Source organism: Ictalurus furcatus, chromosome 21 (assembly GCF_023375685.1).
Source record: "Ictalurus furcatus strain D&B chromosome 21, Billie_1.0, whole genome shotgun sequence".
Classification (NCBI taxonomy): Eukaryota; Metazoa; Chordata; class Actinopteri; order Siluriformes; family Ictaluridae; genus Ictalurus; species Ictalurus furcatus.
The window spans coordinates 12,804,159-12,822,820 of record NC_071275.1 but is presented as its reverse complement, the minus strand read 5'-3'; the positions used below and the strand labels follow the sequence as shown (position 1 = coordinate 12,822,820).

Sequence of the window (18,662 nt, the reverse complement as noted above, 5' to 3'; positions counted from 1 at the left end):
AGTAGAAGGTTATTCATGAGTCTAGTATGTACAGTGCATTCTTCTGCACCAACTATTTCTTCAAAATCATGCTACTGCTACCTCTTAAAATTATTTTTCTCTTCTGCCAATCTGTAACAATCTGTATGGGCAAACTCTTACTTGCAGGTAGCAGGTAGTGAGCAGCTATGAGAATCACAGGCTCAATCTGAGCTTTCTCAACCACATTTATTGTTTTTAGAGAAGGATTATCCATCCATCCACAATTGCACACACACTCACACACACTATGGACAATTTAGAGATATCAATCAGTCAACAACGCGTGTCTTCATTCTGGGGGAGGAAACCCCAAAAGCATGGAGAAAACATGCAAGTGCCGTGCACAGGCAGGAATCAAACCCCCAACGCCAGAGGTGCAAGGCAAGCATACTAACCATTAAGCCACTGTGCCCCTACAGAAGGATTAATAAACCAATTTATAAGAGGTTTAGTATCGTCAATCACAAAAAGATACAGTGAGATTTAGATGTGTGCCATGTTAGATAGATAGAGTACTTTACTGATCTCTGAGGGAAATTGTTTTGTCAAAGCAGAAGACAATTTCAGACATGACATTACAGACACCAAATTTTGAAAAAGACACATTAGCTTAGGTAAATACATATTTTGTTGTCTTTTCTCCTAAATAAAATGTTGTTCTCAGAACAAAAGAAAGTTGTAAAGTAAAATATAAAAATATTATACAGTATAAAATATATAAAATATATTCATCCATCTATCCATATTCTGTACCACTTATCCTACACAGGGTTGCGCGGTGCCTGGAGCCTTTCCCAGGGGACTTGGGGCACAGGGTGGGGGACACCCTGGACAGGGTGCCAGTCCATTGCAGGGCACAATTGCACACATACTCACACACTGTGGACAATTTGGAGATGCCAGTCAGCCTACAACACATGTATTTGGACTGGAGGTGTACCCAGAGTAAACCCCTGAAGCACGGGCAAAATATGCAAGCTCCACACACACACAGGGCAGAGGTGGGAATCGAACACCCAACCCTGTAGGTGCAAGGCAAACGTGGTAATCTCTAAGCCACCGTGCCCTCATATAAAAGATATATGTCAGAAAAAGTATGGACTATATGAGGAATAAATAAAGTTCAGATATGTGTAGTTGTATGTGCAATACAATGCTGTACAACATCGGGCTGAGGTAGTTGCAGTGAAATAGCTACAACATAATTCATACAGGATAATGCAGGTATATTAAGTGGAATTATGTTTGTTTGTTTGTTTGTTTACAGGTATAAGATTCTCTGCTTTCATGATCCATTAGTCCATCAGACCAGATTTCCCCCTTGTTTTTGTGTAAGTATACTTGTATTATATTTTTTTGCTACTAACTCTACTAACTGCTACTAATTCTGAAATTTACAAAAAATATGATTAGACATTTCTCTTCACTATGTATAGATACATCATGTGCATACTAGGGGTTTAAACCTCGGCCTTCCAAATTATACAATTTTGATTGTTAAGGCAATGTTTTGATATACCACTGAGTCTGCTATAATATGATACGATTTGATTTACTAGAACATGATAGATGTGACCAACTTTCTAATCAATTATAATTTATTCATAACCAATACTATTCCATAATAATCTATTGATGATTGTTGCTTTTTAAATCAATGCATCTATTCAAATCTTTTGATTGTTACACCCTTAGTGCAGCACCCAGTTGTACTGAGGGCAGTTTAATGAGGGTATTGACATATCTCTAGCTAAGACATTATTGAAAAAGCAGTCTCTCAACACGATGCTGGTTATTTCGTTGAGATATTCTTCTATTTATAAAAAAACCCTTCTCATTTTCTATCTTACTGAAATAGGGGATGCAGGATGGGTTTAGGGACAGTGAATGAGAAAAAGAGAGGAGGGGTATCTGGAACAGGCAGGTCTTCATTTTATAATAGCCAGTAATTGCCTGTGATGGACATGAGGTGTCTGTTTATATGTTTGTGTGATGAGGACTGTTGTGTAGACAAAGTGGTGGCATCTCACTGCATGCTCTACTTCTATGATGCGAGAGAGAGAGTATGAACTGGGTTCAGGTTTAAGCAGTTGTTAGTGTGGGTTGCAAACACCAGCCTAATGTTTCCAATTACAAGCCTGTTTTTAACCAGAACTCCTTTTAGAAATGCAGTTTGTTATTGCACCGTGTAAACATTTTAGAGATGGAATTCCTAAGAAAGCAAACAGGATTTTGCTTCCTTCATGATTTTACTGTTAAATAGACAGATTTAAATATGAAACTGCCTGGTCTTGCTGCTTCTGCCTTTAATTAGCACAACTGACAGCATTTACACTTTATAAAAATAGAAAGAATATGACTGAAACATAAGCCAAGTGAGAACACATTTGGCCAAACCCATATTTATGTGGTAACAGACTGCAACTTTGGCACATGCTCTTAGTCCACATGCTCAGGCACATTTTGTCACAGATTGCTTATAATTTGCATGAAGGAGTTAAAAGTGCCCTTCAGTGCTTCAATATATGTTTCTGTTGCAGCTCTTTGTTTTTCTCAGTGTGTTGTCCTGATGGAATAATGGACCAGCCCATAACTTGGGCTTCAGGTCACAGCATAAGCAGACATGGCCAAATCAATAAACAAGACATGGGTAACAAGGTCAAAATCATAGGAAACGGTGAAAACATTTCTATGGAAATAAAGGCATAATAATCTTTGTAATTACAAATACAAGGAGGCTCACAAGGCACAGTAAGAATTGGTGTAAATTAATGCTTGAGGGGATAGGCAAAGTGTGCTCAGAGCAGGAGTGAGGAAGCTATCGGGATGTTTATGCAGAAACTGCACTGTATTCATGTCAGAAAATATACTGGAAGATATTCATTGCCCTCATGAAGTCCCACAATGCATTGCAATAGGTTCTTGTCCAAGTGTACCCATAATGCATGTTGCCATTTGTAGGGAATAAGAAGTAGTGCAGCACTTTGGACACTGGATAAGACTGCAAAGCATCCTATAGCCTGAGCAGATTTCAGAGCTAGACAGCACCAGTGTTGTGCTATTGCTGCCTGAGTTAGTGTGTGTATGAGGGCTTTGTTCTACATTATCTATGAAAGGCTAAGTGTGTTAACTGTGTTGTTTAGTGTCATACAGAGTTGTGTGGGTTAGGCTTATAGGAGTAGTTGGATCCAGGTCCACCCCTTGAAATTTTGGGTATGATTTGAGTTGCACTTAGCCTTTGGTTATCAAAACACTGTGTAAATGCTGTTTTGTTTTATTTGTCTCCAGTGTAATTATTTGTGTCCCTGTATTAAAAATCCACCTTACATGCTATGGTATTTGTTCCCAGCTTTACATACTATTATATCATAGTATCAATATTACTATTATCTCCGGAGAGTATGGTGGTTTTCTCTTTCGCATTGGACTTATGTAGTGGGATAATTTGCTTACTGTTTATTCTGTGCTAATGAAAAAATATAAAAGGAACAAAAAAAAAATTCAGAGCTTCCTCTGACCTCTCTTGTATCAGTTTGCATCGAGTTTACTTTCAAGGCTTCACATTTGTGTGTTCTCGTTCTCTCTCTCTCTCTCTCTCTCTCTCTCTCTCTCTCTCTCGCTCTCTCTCCAGCTGGTTTCAGGTCTAATGAAAGTGAATCTATATGAGGTTATATGTACATGACTGTACATGTTTCTCCTGCATCTGTGTCTGTCTACTTTATCCAATATCATACACACACACTAGCAGGCCTGCAGCTCAAATCTCAACACCTGCAGCTTTACATCCATCTTCATCCTGCCAGGTAGACTGACAGTTTAAAGCAGGAGACAGAAGGAGGACTTTGTCTTTTCCCCTGGGGCAAATGAGGTGTGGTGGGGTGTCATACAGTGAGCGTTTTGGTATGTATATAAGACTCAAGACTTACAGTGATTCATTATGTTTTGGTGATTGTGCCCATGATAGCCTCAGATTCCTGTTTTTCGCTGACAGGAGTGGAACCCAGTGGAGTCTTCTGCTGTTGTAGTCCATCAGCCTCAAGGTTCGATGTGTTGTGCATTCTGTGATGCTTTTCTGCTCACCAGGGTTGTAAAGAGTGGTTATTTGAGTTAGTGTAGTTTGACAGCCCGAATCAGTCTGGCCGTTATCCTCTGACCTCTCTCATTAACAAGCCATTTCCAGAACTGAGGCTTACTGGATGTTTTTGTATAATTCAGTGTAAACTTTAGAGACTGTTGTGCATGAAAGTCCCAGGAGTTCAGCAGTGTCTGAAATATTCAAACCAATTTGTCTGGCACCAGCAATCGTGTCATGGTCAAAGTCATTGAAATCACTCCCCCCCCCATTGTAATGTTTGATGTGAACATTAACTGAAGCTCTTGACCTGTATCTGAATGATTTTATGCATTGTGCTACTGCTGCTACATGATTGGCTGATCGGATAATTGAATGAATGAACAGGAATACAGGTGTTCCTATTAAAGTGGTGGGTGAGTGCACACATGCTGAAAATCCGAGAATATGCCCTAATGGGACAAAGATGGGATGGGACAAAGATGGGACAAAAGTAACATTTGTATATAAGGTAATACAAAAGGCTGCATATTTAGTTGTGGTCTTAGTTTCAGATGATTTGTTTTCAAACACAAAGGAAGATGCGCATAATAAGTTTTTAGGTGGACGGTATGGGGCTTTGGTAATGGTGGTTATCTAACTGACCTTCTCCTGCTGAGGGAAAGAGCGAGAAACAGAGAGCGAGTGACAGATGTACTGATGCAGAGATTAGAAGTGCTGATGCAGAGAGATTCAGTCTCAAACACACACATTTTTGTGTGTGTGTTCACAAATTTTGGAACAAAAGATCAAAAGGTAAAAAAAATAATGGGAATATTTCACAGCCTTCTTTGCTCATATTTTCCAAGGGTGCCAATATTAGTGGAGGACAGTGTAATGAGGCTGCAAGTCTTGCGATACACTGTAGTGGTCTGAATGTGGACGCAAAAACTGCTCACTTTTGTTTTAGTGGCTCAGTCCCAGAAGATAGGCAGGACACCCTCACATGCGCGAACCATACGTACAGACACACACACACACACACTCACACACACAAACACTCTCTTTCTAGACACACTTTCTCTTCTGTTCTGTTCTATAGTCTGTTCTTTTGTTCTCCGTTGTCTTGTTTAAACGTAGATGCTGACAAGTTTGTGTTGTTAACATGCTGTGAAAATAAAGACAGTCACCTGTTGGGAAAACATTCGTGTTTTGGGGTGTGTGTGAGATTTTGTGTTGAAAATGACAGGTTCTTTGTTATTGTACCATCACAGGATTGAGATATGCCGTTTCATCTTGAACCCAAGTTTTATATCAGAGAAACAGAACAGACAGACTTACAAGGAGAGGTGTGACTAACATTTCTCAGTGTGGTCTGAGATTCAGGATTTTCCCTTCATTTTAATCAGATCCGAAGTAACTAGTAACTTACTACTTAAGTATTCTTCTCATTGGATACTTTTCACTTATTTTCACTGTTTATGTAAATCACTTATTTACTTATTTTCACTGTTACTTGAATAATTATTATTACAAGTAGTTTTACTTGTACTAGAGTAAAAGTTTTGGCTACTCTACCCACCTCTGGGTATCACTTACATTAGCAGCTAGATCATCTGCATGTCCCTGTGAAAGAGTTGTTACTATGAAAATGATAATGTAGTTGAAAGAGCACGTTGATATAAATCTGTGATTTTAATTAGTTGGCACTATTATCAGAACTGCTGTTATAGAAAATTAATCAATACCTGATAAGATTCGAGAATACAGCAGTGCTGTGGCATTAGGCAAACATGCACATATCATATCACTATACTCGATGATACTCAGTGTTCATCATGATATATTAGTTTACTAGCCACATTAAAACGAAACGAAGATTATCATTATTAATATCATTATAATTATTCAATTCTATTTTTATTTAAATTTTATTTTTATTTATCGACAAAAATAAGTTATTTAACAAAGAGCATGTCATATCAGTGTAATAAAAGTACGAACAGTATACACAGTAATCTCATAAAAGTGTATGTATATAAACATAATTATATATACATAGGTATGTGATGTAATTTTTACAATATTGATACTGTATTGTCACATTGCTTTGCTGTGACTAGATATATTTATTACCTATTTGAATTAACAGAGGCAAAAAAAAAAAAAAAGAATGAAGCAAACGATTTTCAATTATATTTCAGTTTAATGGTTCTCAAAAAACTCTAAAACATACATCTGACCCAGTTTTAAACAATGGATACTTTACTAATATTTAAGCATCATGTATCACGTTTGATTAGATTTCTTTTGTGCTGAAATCAAAATAGCTCTTGGTAGTAGACTTTTGCAAATACCTACATATGCACAATGCACAGAATATATTGTATTTTATATATATATATATATATATTACTACTGATAAATGCATCAAAAGGTCCTATTACTATAAGTATTTATAATATGAAGAATTCTGTTTACATAATACAGTTTATAAGTAGAATTCTTATAATACTTTTTTTTTATTTTATCAAAGGTGTGCATCTGAGTCAATAGCAGCGTGAAGGTTGGAGCCAGCCAATCGGAGGAGAGAGATGTGGAAGCAGGGGCAGTGGACTCCTCTGGCTGTGCTGTCAATCATTGTGCTGCTGTGGAAGGAGGCAGCTCCCATCAATGTCCCTCCAGACCGTGAGTCATAGTCATACAATCATAACACAGGCAGATACTAATTACTGCTTATGGAGTAAATAATTATTGGCATAATTGGTGTAGTAAAAGACTGATGGAAATCTGTGCTCACTAATGGATGACAGTGATTGCAGAAAGCCATCTGACATGGAGGTGTTTAGTGCTATGATAATGTTGCAGTTTATGTTAAAATACAGATACAGAGACCCCTACCCCTCCCCTTTTTGTCTCTGTTTCTCTCTCACTCCCCACCTCTCTCTTTCTCTCTCTCTCTCTCTCTCTCTCTCTCTCTCACACACACACACACATTGAATGATGTGAATATATGCATTCTTATCCTTGATTCCTAATGCTTTCAGTCATTTTCTGTCATACTTTGACACACACAGCATATTAGATCACGCCAACTACAGTATAGCAACTGTAATGTGTTCTCTTTACTGTTATTGTACCCAGTGTCTGCCTTCTTCTTCCACATTTCTTTAGTGAAAAACACCAAAAAAAGGGATTTACAAAAAAAAATTTTACACAATATTTCTGGAAAAGAAACAAAATATAATAATCATTATAAAACATTAAAGGTTATAAACAAGGCATTTATCATTAACTGGGGGAATCAATAAAAGTGTACATCTGTTCAGGTGCCTCCTGAGCTTTTTGTTTCCCTGTATTTCTATTCTCTGCTCAAGAAATCGGATGACAAATGAATCGAGAGAAAATGGAGACACCCACCTCCATTTTCTCCAAGAGAGTTCTCGCCATTCCAAACTACGAGAGGAGTATATACAGTGTAATTATTTTAGTTTACACAATGCAGGATGTTTTTTTTTCTTTAAACCTTTAAACCTAGGCGTGTATTGGTTGGTTGGTGCATTTTGCTGGCTGATAACTCTGGGCTCAGTTTACCTATAGCACCATATAGTACTGCATCCACACACACCCCATTTTCCTTTCTTTTTGCATATTTGTCGCACAAAATGGTTCAGATTCTCATACTATATGAACTGGCTAGTCTAATTGAACCCAAAATATCAGTGAAATGTGTTTAATTGGTTGAGTAACTAAGAGGGGAATTACTTTTTCACACAGGACCAGTTGGTGTTGGATAACATTTTTCTTTCAATTATTTAAACAATCATTTAATAACTGTATTTTGTGTTTTCTCGGGTTGTCTTTGTCTTATATTTTAGATCTTAGATCTGAAACATTTAAGTGTGACAAAGATGCAAAAATAGAAGGAATCAGGGCAAATACTTTTTGCACGGCAGTGTAAATTTAGAATTATATTAACTGGTAGAGAGGGTGTTCAGTATGGTGCTTGTTCTACCTTTATCTCAGTGCAGCAGTGTTTTTGGGAAACGCATCCCTTTCGGTTTGAGTTTTGAATGAAAGAATAAACTAGAAAACATTTCCTTAATCCATTTTAGAGTGTTTTTGTTCTGTTGATGGGTTGTTGATTTTTTTACCTCTTCCGGGATCAGCTGTAATGACATAGAAATAAACATGTTCTCTATTCAGTTTTTTACAACCCCTCCTTCTTCCTCTGAGACACCTATTCATGAGGGTTGCCAAGCTGACCTTGGCTACTATCTCTCTCTCTCTCTCTCTCTCTCTCTCTCTCTCTGTCACACACACACACACACTCACACACACACACACACACACACATCCCCTTATGATGGCCTGACCCCCGAGGTCTCAGATATGTGCTTTTATTGATGTAAGATGATAAATAGCCTAGCGGCAGAGTTGCATTTGTTGCCACATTACTATCAAACAGCTATGAACACATAAATGCCCCATGTTAAAGATGCTCTGCCCTTTAAGTGAAGGTCATTTTTTATAATTACTGTGGCACAATAGAAAAGCAGACTGGACTGCACACAGTCATACATCATAATAATTGTAGTTATTATCTATGTGCTAGACCCCCTACTAAGGCTGTCATTTAAACCAAAAGAAAAATACATTGTGAATATGCTATTAAAATAAAAAGAAATGTCTTCATTAAGCATTGTCTGTGACAGTGATTCATTGCCATTTAATGTCATATCAATTTCTGTCACTTTTTACTTTGCTCATAATCACTGGGAAACTACAGAAATGTACTTAACATTTTTTCCTGTTTTTATTCTGCTATCTTTGCTCTCCACACATCGGAACTCCATTAACAGGTATGTCCTATTCAGTTGCATTAACTTAACATTGTGTATAATAATAATAAATCTGGACTCTTAAAAACATGTACTTATAATATAATGGCAGTTGTGTGGTAATTTAATGTAAACAGTTGTGTCTGTTGTAGCTATCTTTTAGCTTTCACTAAGGTTTACTAATCAGTCATTCTGGGCTTCATGTGCTCTTTCTCTCTCTCCCTCTCTCACCATTTCATGGAACTAACAGCAAGAATCCAGCAGGACTGTAAGTGCCCCATTAACACAGACTAACTTGTTCAGTTAAAGAGTACCTAATTACATTTAACATTTTATTTGAGATAATCTAGTGTAAAATTTTAACCACTCAGTCTGCTGCACTATTGTTAGACACCGTCTTAGTTTCCCTAGAGTAATAGATTAAAACTAAAGTTTTGACTCATATGGCTGATGTACTGAATATTTAATCTCCACATTCTAAATAAACAATTTTTAGTATAGAATTTAACTTTTCCCATAAAGCAAATGATCTTCTGGCATGAGGACCAACTTTTCTAGTGCTCAGACAGCTTAACATAGAGGAGTATACAAACAATGCTTGTCCAAGTTTAAATATAATACAATAAATTCAGCTTTAAACAGGCTGGTGTTTAATCTGTATTTTAAAAATATGCTCATAGAACTAGAATAATCATATCATTTCAAAGATAATGTAGAAAAACCTTAGTTTCTTTATTTTAAGCTTTGTATTGCTTATATTGTTTCTGGCCCAGAAATAGGCCAAGCAGAGCTGCTCAGCACTTCATCTTTTCCCCAAAAGCAAGCTTAGTTTTAACAGACGTGGTTTGTCTCTAAGCAAGCGTAAAGATCTAAAAATACAAATTTCTAAGAATATAAGCAATGTTTAAGGGAACAGACACACAAAAGTCAGGAATGTGTGTATATGATGGCTATGTGTAACCAATTACTGTAGAATCTGTGAACATAAGAGGCTGATTAGTTGACCATAGTAATCCACAGATGTTCTCTGATAAGTGTTTCTCTCTCCTCCTGCTCTAGTGAAACAGCCCCCCACTATTGTCACGCAGTCAGCAAAGTACTATATTGTGGATCCCCGAGATAACATCATCATTGAGTGTGAGGCCAAGGGCAATCCTGTACCAACGTAAGCATGCACAAAGCCATTTCTCTTGTTCTCCTACTGTTTATTTTCCACTTTCTTGTATTTCCCTTGTTTCTCTCTCTTTTTGTCCCAGTCTCCTGTCCTGGACATTGTTTATATACATTGCTGTGCATTTGCACAAACCTCAAAAGTAGGCCTCCTCTTTTATTTATTTGGCTTTATTCTCTTGCTGGTATTCTTTTGTCTGCTCTCACTGTCCCTCTGGATCTCCCACAATCCTGGTCTTTGTCACATTTTGTCCCTGCTCAACTCTCCCTCTTTCTCTCTCTTTTTTAATCTCTTTTTCTCTAATTAAAGTTGATAGCCATTAGCACAGAAAGTTGAGTGTGTGCTATTACATTCTGTACTCCAAACTGGCAGGGGAAATGCCAGTCCCCCTGCCCACCTCTAGCTTTAGAGAGATGATGAGTGTGTATTTGGCACTAGTTCCATCTAATTTCTTCCACCAGCTTAGATGAATGCTTGCACACTGATCCCATTCAGATGGGCTGTTTTTCTGTCAGTGTATTGAGCTTTATATAACCTTCCACTAGCCTAGCAACAGTGCTATTGTGCTAGAATAATGCATTCAGTGCATCATTCACTGAACACTTATGTGGAACGCTCATGGTCTAGAATCAGCCATTTTTAACATGCTTTAAACATACTGAGTATTTTGAGGAGGGTTATTTTCTTTGTTCTCAAACAGTGCACCAGTCTGTGTAATAATCCTGAAATTCCAAAACTCTTTGACACATTACTGAAACTGCATGCCACTGGTTTGCCCAGGTTTTGGTGGAGACGAAATGGGAAGTTTTTCAATGTGGAGAAGTATCCACGTGTGTCCATGAGGAAACGCTCAGGCACACTGGAGATCAGCTTCAGGAATGGTGGAAAGCCTGATGACTACGAGGGAGAATACCAGTGCTTTGCTATGAATGACTTTGGCACTGCCATATCCAACAAAATACTGCTACGAGTTTCCAGTAAGAAAGCATGAGATATATATGTGGCACTTCAATAGGCACCAAAATACTTTATGAGCTGCCAAGTGATCTGGACCAAAGATGACATATGAAAGATAACAATGCTAACAATAGAATTAACCCACAACTTTGGCATTGTAATAACCCAGTAAGTAACAATGAGATCTGTACTAAAAATACTTTGGTACTACAAGAACGAACAATACTGACGTGAGTGAGCACTAAATGATCAAGACATTGGACCTGAAAATTATATATACATGATTTTTGTATTAATCTGTAGAAATTTTTCCATTGTTAGTGTCTTACTATTATCTATAGTTTCTGTACCATACAATATATTCAACTGCAAAAGAAAGAACAACATTGATCTATACAGCCAAGAGATTTCTGGCATGTTTTCTGCTGTATTCTTTTGATCAGTTTGGAATTGGCAGAGACTATGCTGCTGATCATTTTAGCTAACAGTGTAGAATCTGAATTAGAAATATGCTTAGGTAAGCTGCTCCTTTACCCCACCATGACGTGACTCCTTTCCTGTGCACTCCTTTCCTCTTTGCACTTGATATGATAAAACAGTGTAGTTAGCATTATAAGTATTTTGATATACATGTGACAATAGCGAGAAGTTCTACCATACGTAAATTTAAAAAAAAAAAAACATACTGTAGTACTAGAAAAGCAAATCCTCTGGAAAATTGGCTTTAGCTGCAGTACCTTCAGTGTAAAAAAATCTGTTTTATCAGTCTTCCCTAGTGTGCATAAATGTAAGAACAGTAAAGCTAATTTTAAACCTCAACATTAAGTCCAGATTTCTGATGGCAAATTGTGTAATTTGTTAAACACATTATATTAATTACTACAGCAATATTTGATATTTCCATGTTTCAAATCCTTTATTTGCTGATCTGGATATTAAGTAAAAAAAATCCGGTCACTTGCTAACATAGCACATTTTGCCCAGTTGCAGTGTTATGGAGCAGGCTAGTAGGCTTTACCTTATGAATAAAAATACTTCTATATAGTATTCTTAAGCATAAATCACTAAAATTATATTGCAGACAGAAGCAGAAAACTTTTTGCAACATGTTTAGATAATAGAAAACACCAAATTTATGCAAAAGCAGTAATGCTTGTTGTTCACCTTACATTTTACTGTCAAATCCAGTGTTTATTTTGGAAGTTACCTCTCAGTGTACAGCATAGCACAGAATGAAACAATATGGATGTGGAAATTAGCACAGTAGCAGTCAACTGCACATATACTACAATCTTAACTATTTTTTCTGCTTGCCACTATAGCCATGTCCCTATAAATATGTACAACATATGTACAGAATGACATTAGTTACACTGTCGTCGGGAATATACGGTATATGTCTAGAATGTACTCATGATTAACGTTTCTTAATTTGCTGATCTTTAGTATCACAAAGATAACATTTCACATCATGTCGACTGAGGCATTTATCAAATAATAACTGCTATAAATATCCATGAAACCAATAGAAAAGATGATACACAAATCACGGGCAATACAACAACCCAAGACTGTGGCACTACCATAACTTGCAATAGGTTCTGTGCTGAAATGACCAGCTCTAATGCTTTCCTTTGTCCCTCAGAGGCACCGCTGTGGCCCAAAGAGGTTTTGGAGCCAGTGGTAGTAAGTGAGGGATCACCTCTGGTCCTGGCCTGTAACCCACCCCCAGGCCTTCCCCCACCTAAAACATTCTGGATGAACAGTGGTAAGTCAGCACTTTCCTTCACTCCTTTCAAAGATATAGGGTCAGCATAGCTATAGGGTCAGTGATTTAAAATAAAAAAAAACAATATATATATATATATATATATATATATATATATATATATATATATATATATAAGAGATGCGCCGATAATCAGTATCGGCAATAAAGGCTATTTTTTCCGCAATCGGCTATCGATAGTTTAAAAACATCTGATGATCAGGGCCGATTATATCCTGTCAATAAAAAGAGGGCGGGAAAACACATTGATTTTGTAAAGATAATGTCTCTTGTGTGGAATGATGACAAAACTGCAGTTTGTAAGCTCTGCACTGCTAAAATTTTATACCAGAAGTAGCAGCAGTGAAACAAGTCCACCCCTCCAACAACTTTAACCCACCCCTAAGTGAAACAACTTGTTGAAATGGAAAGAATAAACTTTTTATTTGCAGTTCTTTCAGAATTGTGGAATTAATTATTATTAATTTAAAAGAAGGCATAAAAGGCAGAACTATCAGTATCGGTTATCGTTATCGGCTGAGAAATTCAGTATCATATATATATATATATATATATATATATATATATATATATATATATATATATTATACTACACTGACTATATCAAAGTTATTATATTTGTTATTGAGTTTGATATTTGAATAGTTGGATTATGTTCATAAAATATACATGTACGGTATACTGATGTGGGCAGTAAAAATTATTTTACAGTTAAACAGGACATTGGCTTCAAAATGTATGAGAAACTCTGATATAACTTATAAAAGTCAAATCTTTTTATTTTGCCATGAGATAGACCACTGGCGCACGAGTGTCAGAGTGTAATTCACATTAGTTTCAGAAGCTTTCAGAACCACACACAGGCTTTCATATCTAAAGTATACAGTTGTTGAATATTTTTTCTCATTTTTACCCAGGAATGGGGAATATAGAGCAGGATGCTCGAGTGTCCATGGGACTGAATGGAGATCTTTACTTCTCTAATGTGCTCGCTAAGGATGCTAACACCGACTACAGCTGCAATGCCCGATTTCTCTTCACACACACCATCCAGCAGAAGAATCCTTTTATTCTCAAAGTGCAGACAAGTGAGTATGGGCTGACTCAGGATCAGCTGATTATAGTATATGTGTATATGTGTATCTTATCATAGTGTTGGATTGAAGTGTGTGCATCAGATAATGAATACTGAGGTAGAATGTGGCCATCTATTGATGGTGCGCCATTACTACAGTGCATTGCTCCATGTTGCAGATTGGATACGCTGTCATATTTTAACTTTCACATAGCTAGTGGATGAAGGAACACCTGTGAAAGGTTTTGAGATAATTGTCCATCCAAAAAGATCCATCATGTAGCTATACTCTTACCAGTAAAAATATTTCCTGCCTTTAAAAGTGTGTCAATACATAATTGCACTATTTGAAATATGATGAGGCTGTTTATTGCAAGACTGAGTTTTAAGATGACATGTGGGGTTTTCACTGAAGGCTATTGAGAGTTACTCAGAATTGATTCTATTGATCCAATCAGATCTTAGCACGAGGAATAGTACAGAAGGGGCCCAGCCCCCTCTTCCTGACAGCTGACCTTTGTTTACAGGTTCTTTGCTGGTTCCCAAATTTTCAGACTAGTAAAATAAAAAGACAGGGCTTATTACTCTATTTTGTGTGGAAAGTTTGCTAATTTACTCTGACTTTGATAGTTACCCACTCAGATGTTATGATTAAAAGGAACAGAATCAGGATGAATAAATAGTTTAAAGCAATGTCAGAATACAACAAACTTTCTGGACGTTGATGATCTAATTCTGTCCACAGAGGAACCTTATAATGACACTGTTTACTCTTCAAACGACACTTACATATATGGTGGTGAGTCACAGAAAGGCTATCTACAGCTTCAGCATCTCTTCTCTCTCCCTAACTAGCTCTAACATCAGTTTTCTGTCTTCTAACAGGGCTGGAATTTGTGTCTCTAATAACCATGTGCCAGTATAACATTGTCATGTCACACTTTTTTCCCTGGCAGTCTATTCTGGTTATTATTACAAGAATGTATTTTAGATAGGAGACATGTAGCTGCACCTGTTCTAATTAAGCCACATTTTAGCCAAAAATGTTGAATGTGGTGCTTATCAACTGTCAATGTCTGTTGTGCGGGTGTGAGCACTGGTAGACAAAGTTAAACAAGGTCAATTCCTAATCAGAAACTGAAAACACTAGCCTGGGTCAAAACCAAAATATGGAAGCAGGAAATAAGGCACTGGATATAAGCCTCAGACTTAATGGTAAAAATGCACAATAAGACTTTGCAAGGAAGAACAAAAAAAAACAGGCCAAAAGAACAGAAGCAAACAACCAAAGTAACTAAGGTGAGACACAGAACAGATGAACACATTAGGGTAATCAACCAGTGACAGGACAGGGATGAAGACAGGACTAGAACAGAAACTAAAGCACATGCAGTCAAATCCTAAGAAAACAACATGACAGGATCACTTGTTATACTGGGAAAGAGGGGACAACATGTGATTGTTAAACAAAATAGGAGTATTATGTACAGAGTTGGGTATAACCTGTTTCAAAGTAATGCGTTACTGTAATCTAATTACTTTTTTCTGATAGCGCAATAATGTAACGCATAACATTTTAAATTTATGTAAATTTATGTACAAATTTATTGTTAAGAAAAAAATATTAGGTAAAAATTAATTTAAAAAATAAATCACTTTTGCCCCGAAGATTTTTTCTTTATCTGCGAATTATTCTCCAGCGGTCTGTCACTAACAATGTCAGTAAAATAAGACAGTGGTGTTGTAATTTTATATCTTCAGTCAACAGAGGTTAGACCAATCAGACAGGGGGTTTACAGGAAAATATATGGAAACACGTGTCTTATTGGCTGACAGCTCTCAATTCTGCCAATCGCTAGCTCACACAGTCAGTGTGAGGAAAAATGGACATACGCCAATTTTTTTTAAACCAGTAAAGGGGAAACTGACACTAACATCCTCTGAGCTGAGCAGGAAAACAAGGTGTGTAAATGTCTATATGACTTCCAGTTTCCGTGAACTTGATATGAGCGGAGCATAGAGAGGAAAGATAATATACTTTGCAACCCATACAATGATAGCTTAGCTGTGCCTCCCCTTGGCTAGCGACACCAAATGAGACTAGTAAGAAAAGTTTAATATTTTATTGGTCTGGTAATTCTACAAACAGTCATAACACCTGAGGCCAGTTTTATGATAAATCCAACTTTTTCTGATCATGTCATAAATTGACACGTTAAAATTACTGAAAGAACTATGAGTTTCACTTCGTAGTGTATTTTTGTAGGTTTGATAGGTTTTGAAAGTAACGTGAAAGTAAAGTAATTAGTAATCTGATTCATTTTTATATGCAGTAATCAGTGAAGTAATCAGATTACAATTTTAACGTAGTAATTAGTAATCTGTAGTGGATTAGTTTTTTTGTCACTTACCTAACACTGATTATCTACTATTTCTAGACTAAGGAATCAACCGTCATGATACACAAAATGTGGCACAGCTACAAGTCCAACTTGAACTGCAGTCCTACAAGTTAACAATAAACAAAAGTTTCTACTAATGTAATGTCATGTACCTTTCATAAAATATCCTGTAATTATTACAGTTATTACTGTCCCATAATTATAACAAAACTAATCAAATGAAATTTCAGTTAATGCTAGTTAGTTATCTGACTTAGCAAATGTTAACTTTGTGGGTATGATTAGTTAGCTAGCTAATTTGCTAACTAACATTAATTAGCCAATCTTGTAGTTAGTTGATTTTAGCAAAGTTAGCTAGCATGCTAGTATGTTGAGGTAGCTGACATTACTACAATGATTAAATATTATCCTTAATAGAGAGTAGGGTCACAAGTGTGGTTATTGAAAGAGAATACCTTGTGAGTGTGAAATATTAATTAATTAATTTTTGAGAGTTTGGGTTGGGGATAAGAGGGTTCCACACCTACTCTATGATTAGTCACGCTCAAACAACCCCCTTTCTTCCGGCAACATAGAACTTGATCTTATTCATATACGAATTCCCAACGGGATGTAGATGAATAGAATAGTTAGCTAACAAGCTAATGATTTCACAATAATCTTAAATTTAATGTTAGCTACAATTACAGCTGAGCTGTATAGGACAATGCTATATGCTGTATGAATGCGATACAGTCAGCATACAGTATTGACTGGAGAACATATATTGTAACAGCCACAAAGATCCACTTAGTTTGAGCCACATATCTTTGAACAAGATGAAATAATAGATATTATTATAGATAACATAATAAGATAAAAATCTAAAGGACAAATAATATAATAAAAAATAGAACCAATAATGGTTTTAATGGTTTCAAATATAAATACACTATAAGTATTGTAGTGGGGTTTGTGGCATCACTCAAATGACTTGCAAACACTTCCTGTTAGAATCCACCTTAAATGGGCATATTTCAACCACTAATCATTAAAATCACCATAAACCATTCCACTATTTCCATCATCAAAATTTCTTACTAATTTAAGTTTAGATTTATTACCGTGCAAGAATATAATAATTGCAAAGTGCATGAGTGCAACCAGGAAAATTAACAAATAGACTTTTACAAATTTTGTACTTAAGTGACTAATAAATAAATTTTCTCTATTAAGTCTCCACCATCTTGGAAGTTCTTCCATCAGATCAAGCTCTGCGTTGTCAGAAGAAAGTTGTACAATATGTGTTTGTGACTTCTCATAGGCTAATATCCCTGTGTCACTAACAGGCCTTGACTCAATTATTACAACATGTTATAACCTTGCTTTGTGTGTGTGTGTGTGTGTGTGTGTGTGCTATTCAGTTAATATTAGGGATTCAAGCACAAAGTAATTGTAACTCTATTGGAATTGTTTCTTGTTGTTGTTCTTCTTCTTCTGATTCAATATTAAAATGCAATTGGGAGAAAAAACCCGGTTATTGGTCTGTTTGTCTTTATCTGTGTGTATTCTTTATTAGTAAATTAATTTTCTCCTGTCCCGCAGCACGTAACATTCAAGAATCAACACCTACTTTTCTCTCTCCCTCGGGAATATCCAGCTCCAAGATGGTTCTCCGCGGAGAGGAGCTTCTCTTGGAGTGTATAGCTGCTGGAGTGTGAGTTATTCTGAAGAACACACTCAGTAGTCGGATATGTTGCTGTTCTGGTGTTTAGGTGTAATATTATGCCTTATGACACCTGTGCTTTCTGATCCACACAGTCCAACTCCTAGAATCAAATGGTTTAAGAAAGGAGGGGATTTGCCAGAGAGAAAGGCCAGATTTGAGAACTTCAATAAAACCCTGTCTATAGTGTCTGTGTCAGATGAGGATTCTGGAGACTACATCTGCATGGCCAGTAATAAGATGGGCAGCACCCGCCACACTATCTCCGTTCAGGTTAAAGGTCAGACCCAAAGAAGATACGAGTCTAAACATTTGGCACCTTGGAAACTTATTTATTGTTTGATAGCTTTCTGAAGAGCTTGGCAAGTAATAAAGAGAACCAGAAAAAAAGATATTCACGTGCATGTGTAAGTTTTATGTCTTACCTCCCATAGCTGCTCCATTTTGGCTACATAAGCCATCTAACCTCGTGTTAGCTCCCAATGAGAATGGCCAACTGCAGTGTTTAGCCAGTGGAAACCCCAAACCCAGCATCCAGTGGCTTGTAAATGGAGAGCCGATAGAGAGTGAGTCTGCATTTCAATCCTTATTTTTTTATCCTTACAACACTGTGCTGCCCAACACCTTTTGCCAAATCAAACCTTTTTGTC

The 18,662-nt window shown here is 36.7% G+C and overlaps 1 protein-coding gene across 1 annotated transcript in view; it reads left to right on the top strand.

The window, feature by feature from the left end:
- Positions 1 to 18,662, top strand: part of nfasca (neurofascin homolog (chicken) a) — a 72,194-nt gene that overhangs the window by 10,940 nt on the left and 42,592 nt on the right. The window contains exons 2-11 of the mRNA XM_053652670.1: positions 1,289 to 1,352; positions 6,609 to 6,760; positions 9,164 to 9,181; positions 9,973 to 10,078; positions 10,865 to 11,061; positions 12,687 to 12,809; positions 13,748 to 13,918; positions 17,892 to 18,003; positions 18,108 to 18,292; positions 18,447 to 18,578. Of these exons, the coding sequence (XP_053508645.1) occupies positions 6,667 to 6,760; positions 9,164 to 9,181; positions 9,973 to 10,078; positions 10,865 to 11,061; positions 12,687 to 12,809; positions 13,748 to 13,918; positions 17,892 to 18,003; positions 18,108 to 18,292; positions 18,447 to 18,578 (1,138 nt within the window). The 5' untranslated portion in view covers positions 1,289 to 1,352; positions 6,609 to 6,666. The remainder of the gene's footprint in view (positions 1 to 1,288; positions 1,353 to 6,608; positions 6,761 to 9,163; positions 9,182 to 9,972; positions 10,079 to 10,864; positions 11,062 to 12,686; positions 12,810 to 13,747; positions 13,919 to 17,891; positions 18,004 to 18,107; positions 18,293 to 18,446; positions 18,579 to 18,662) is intronic.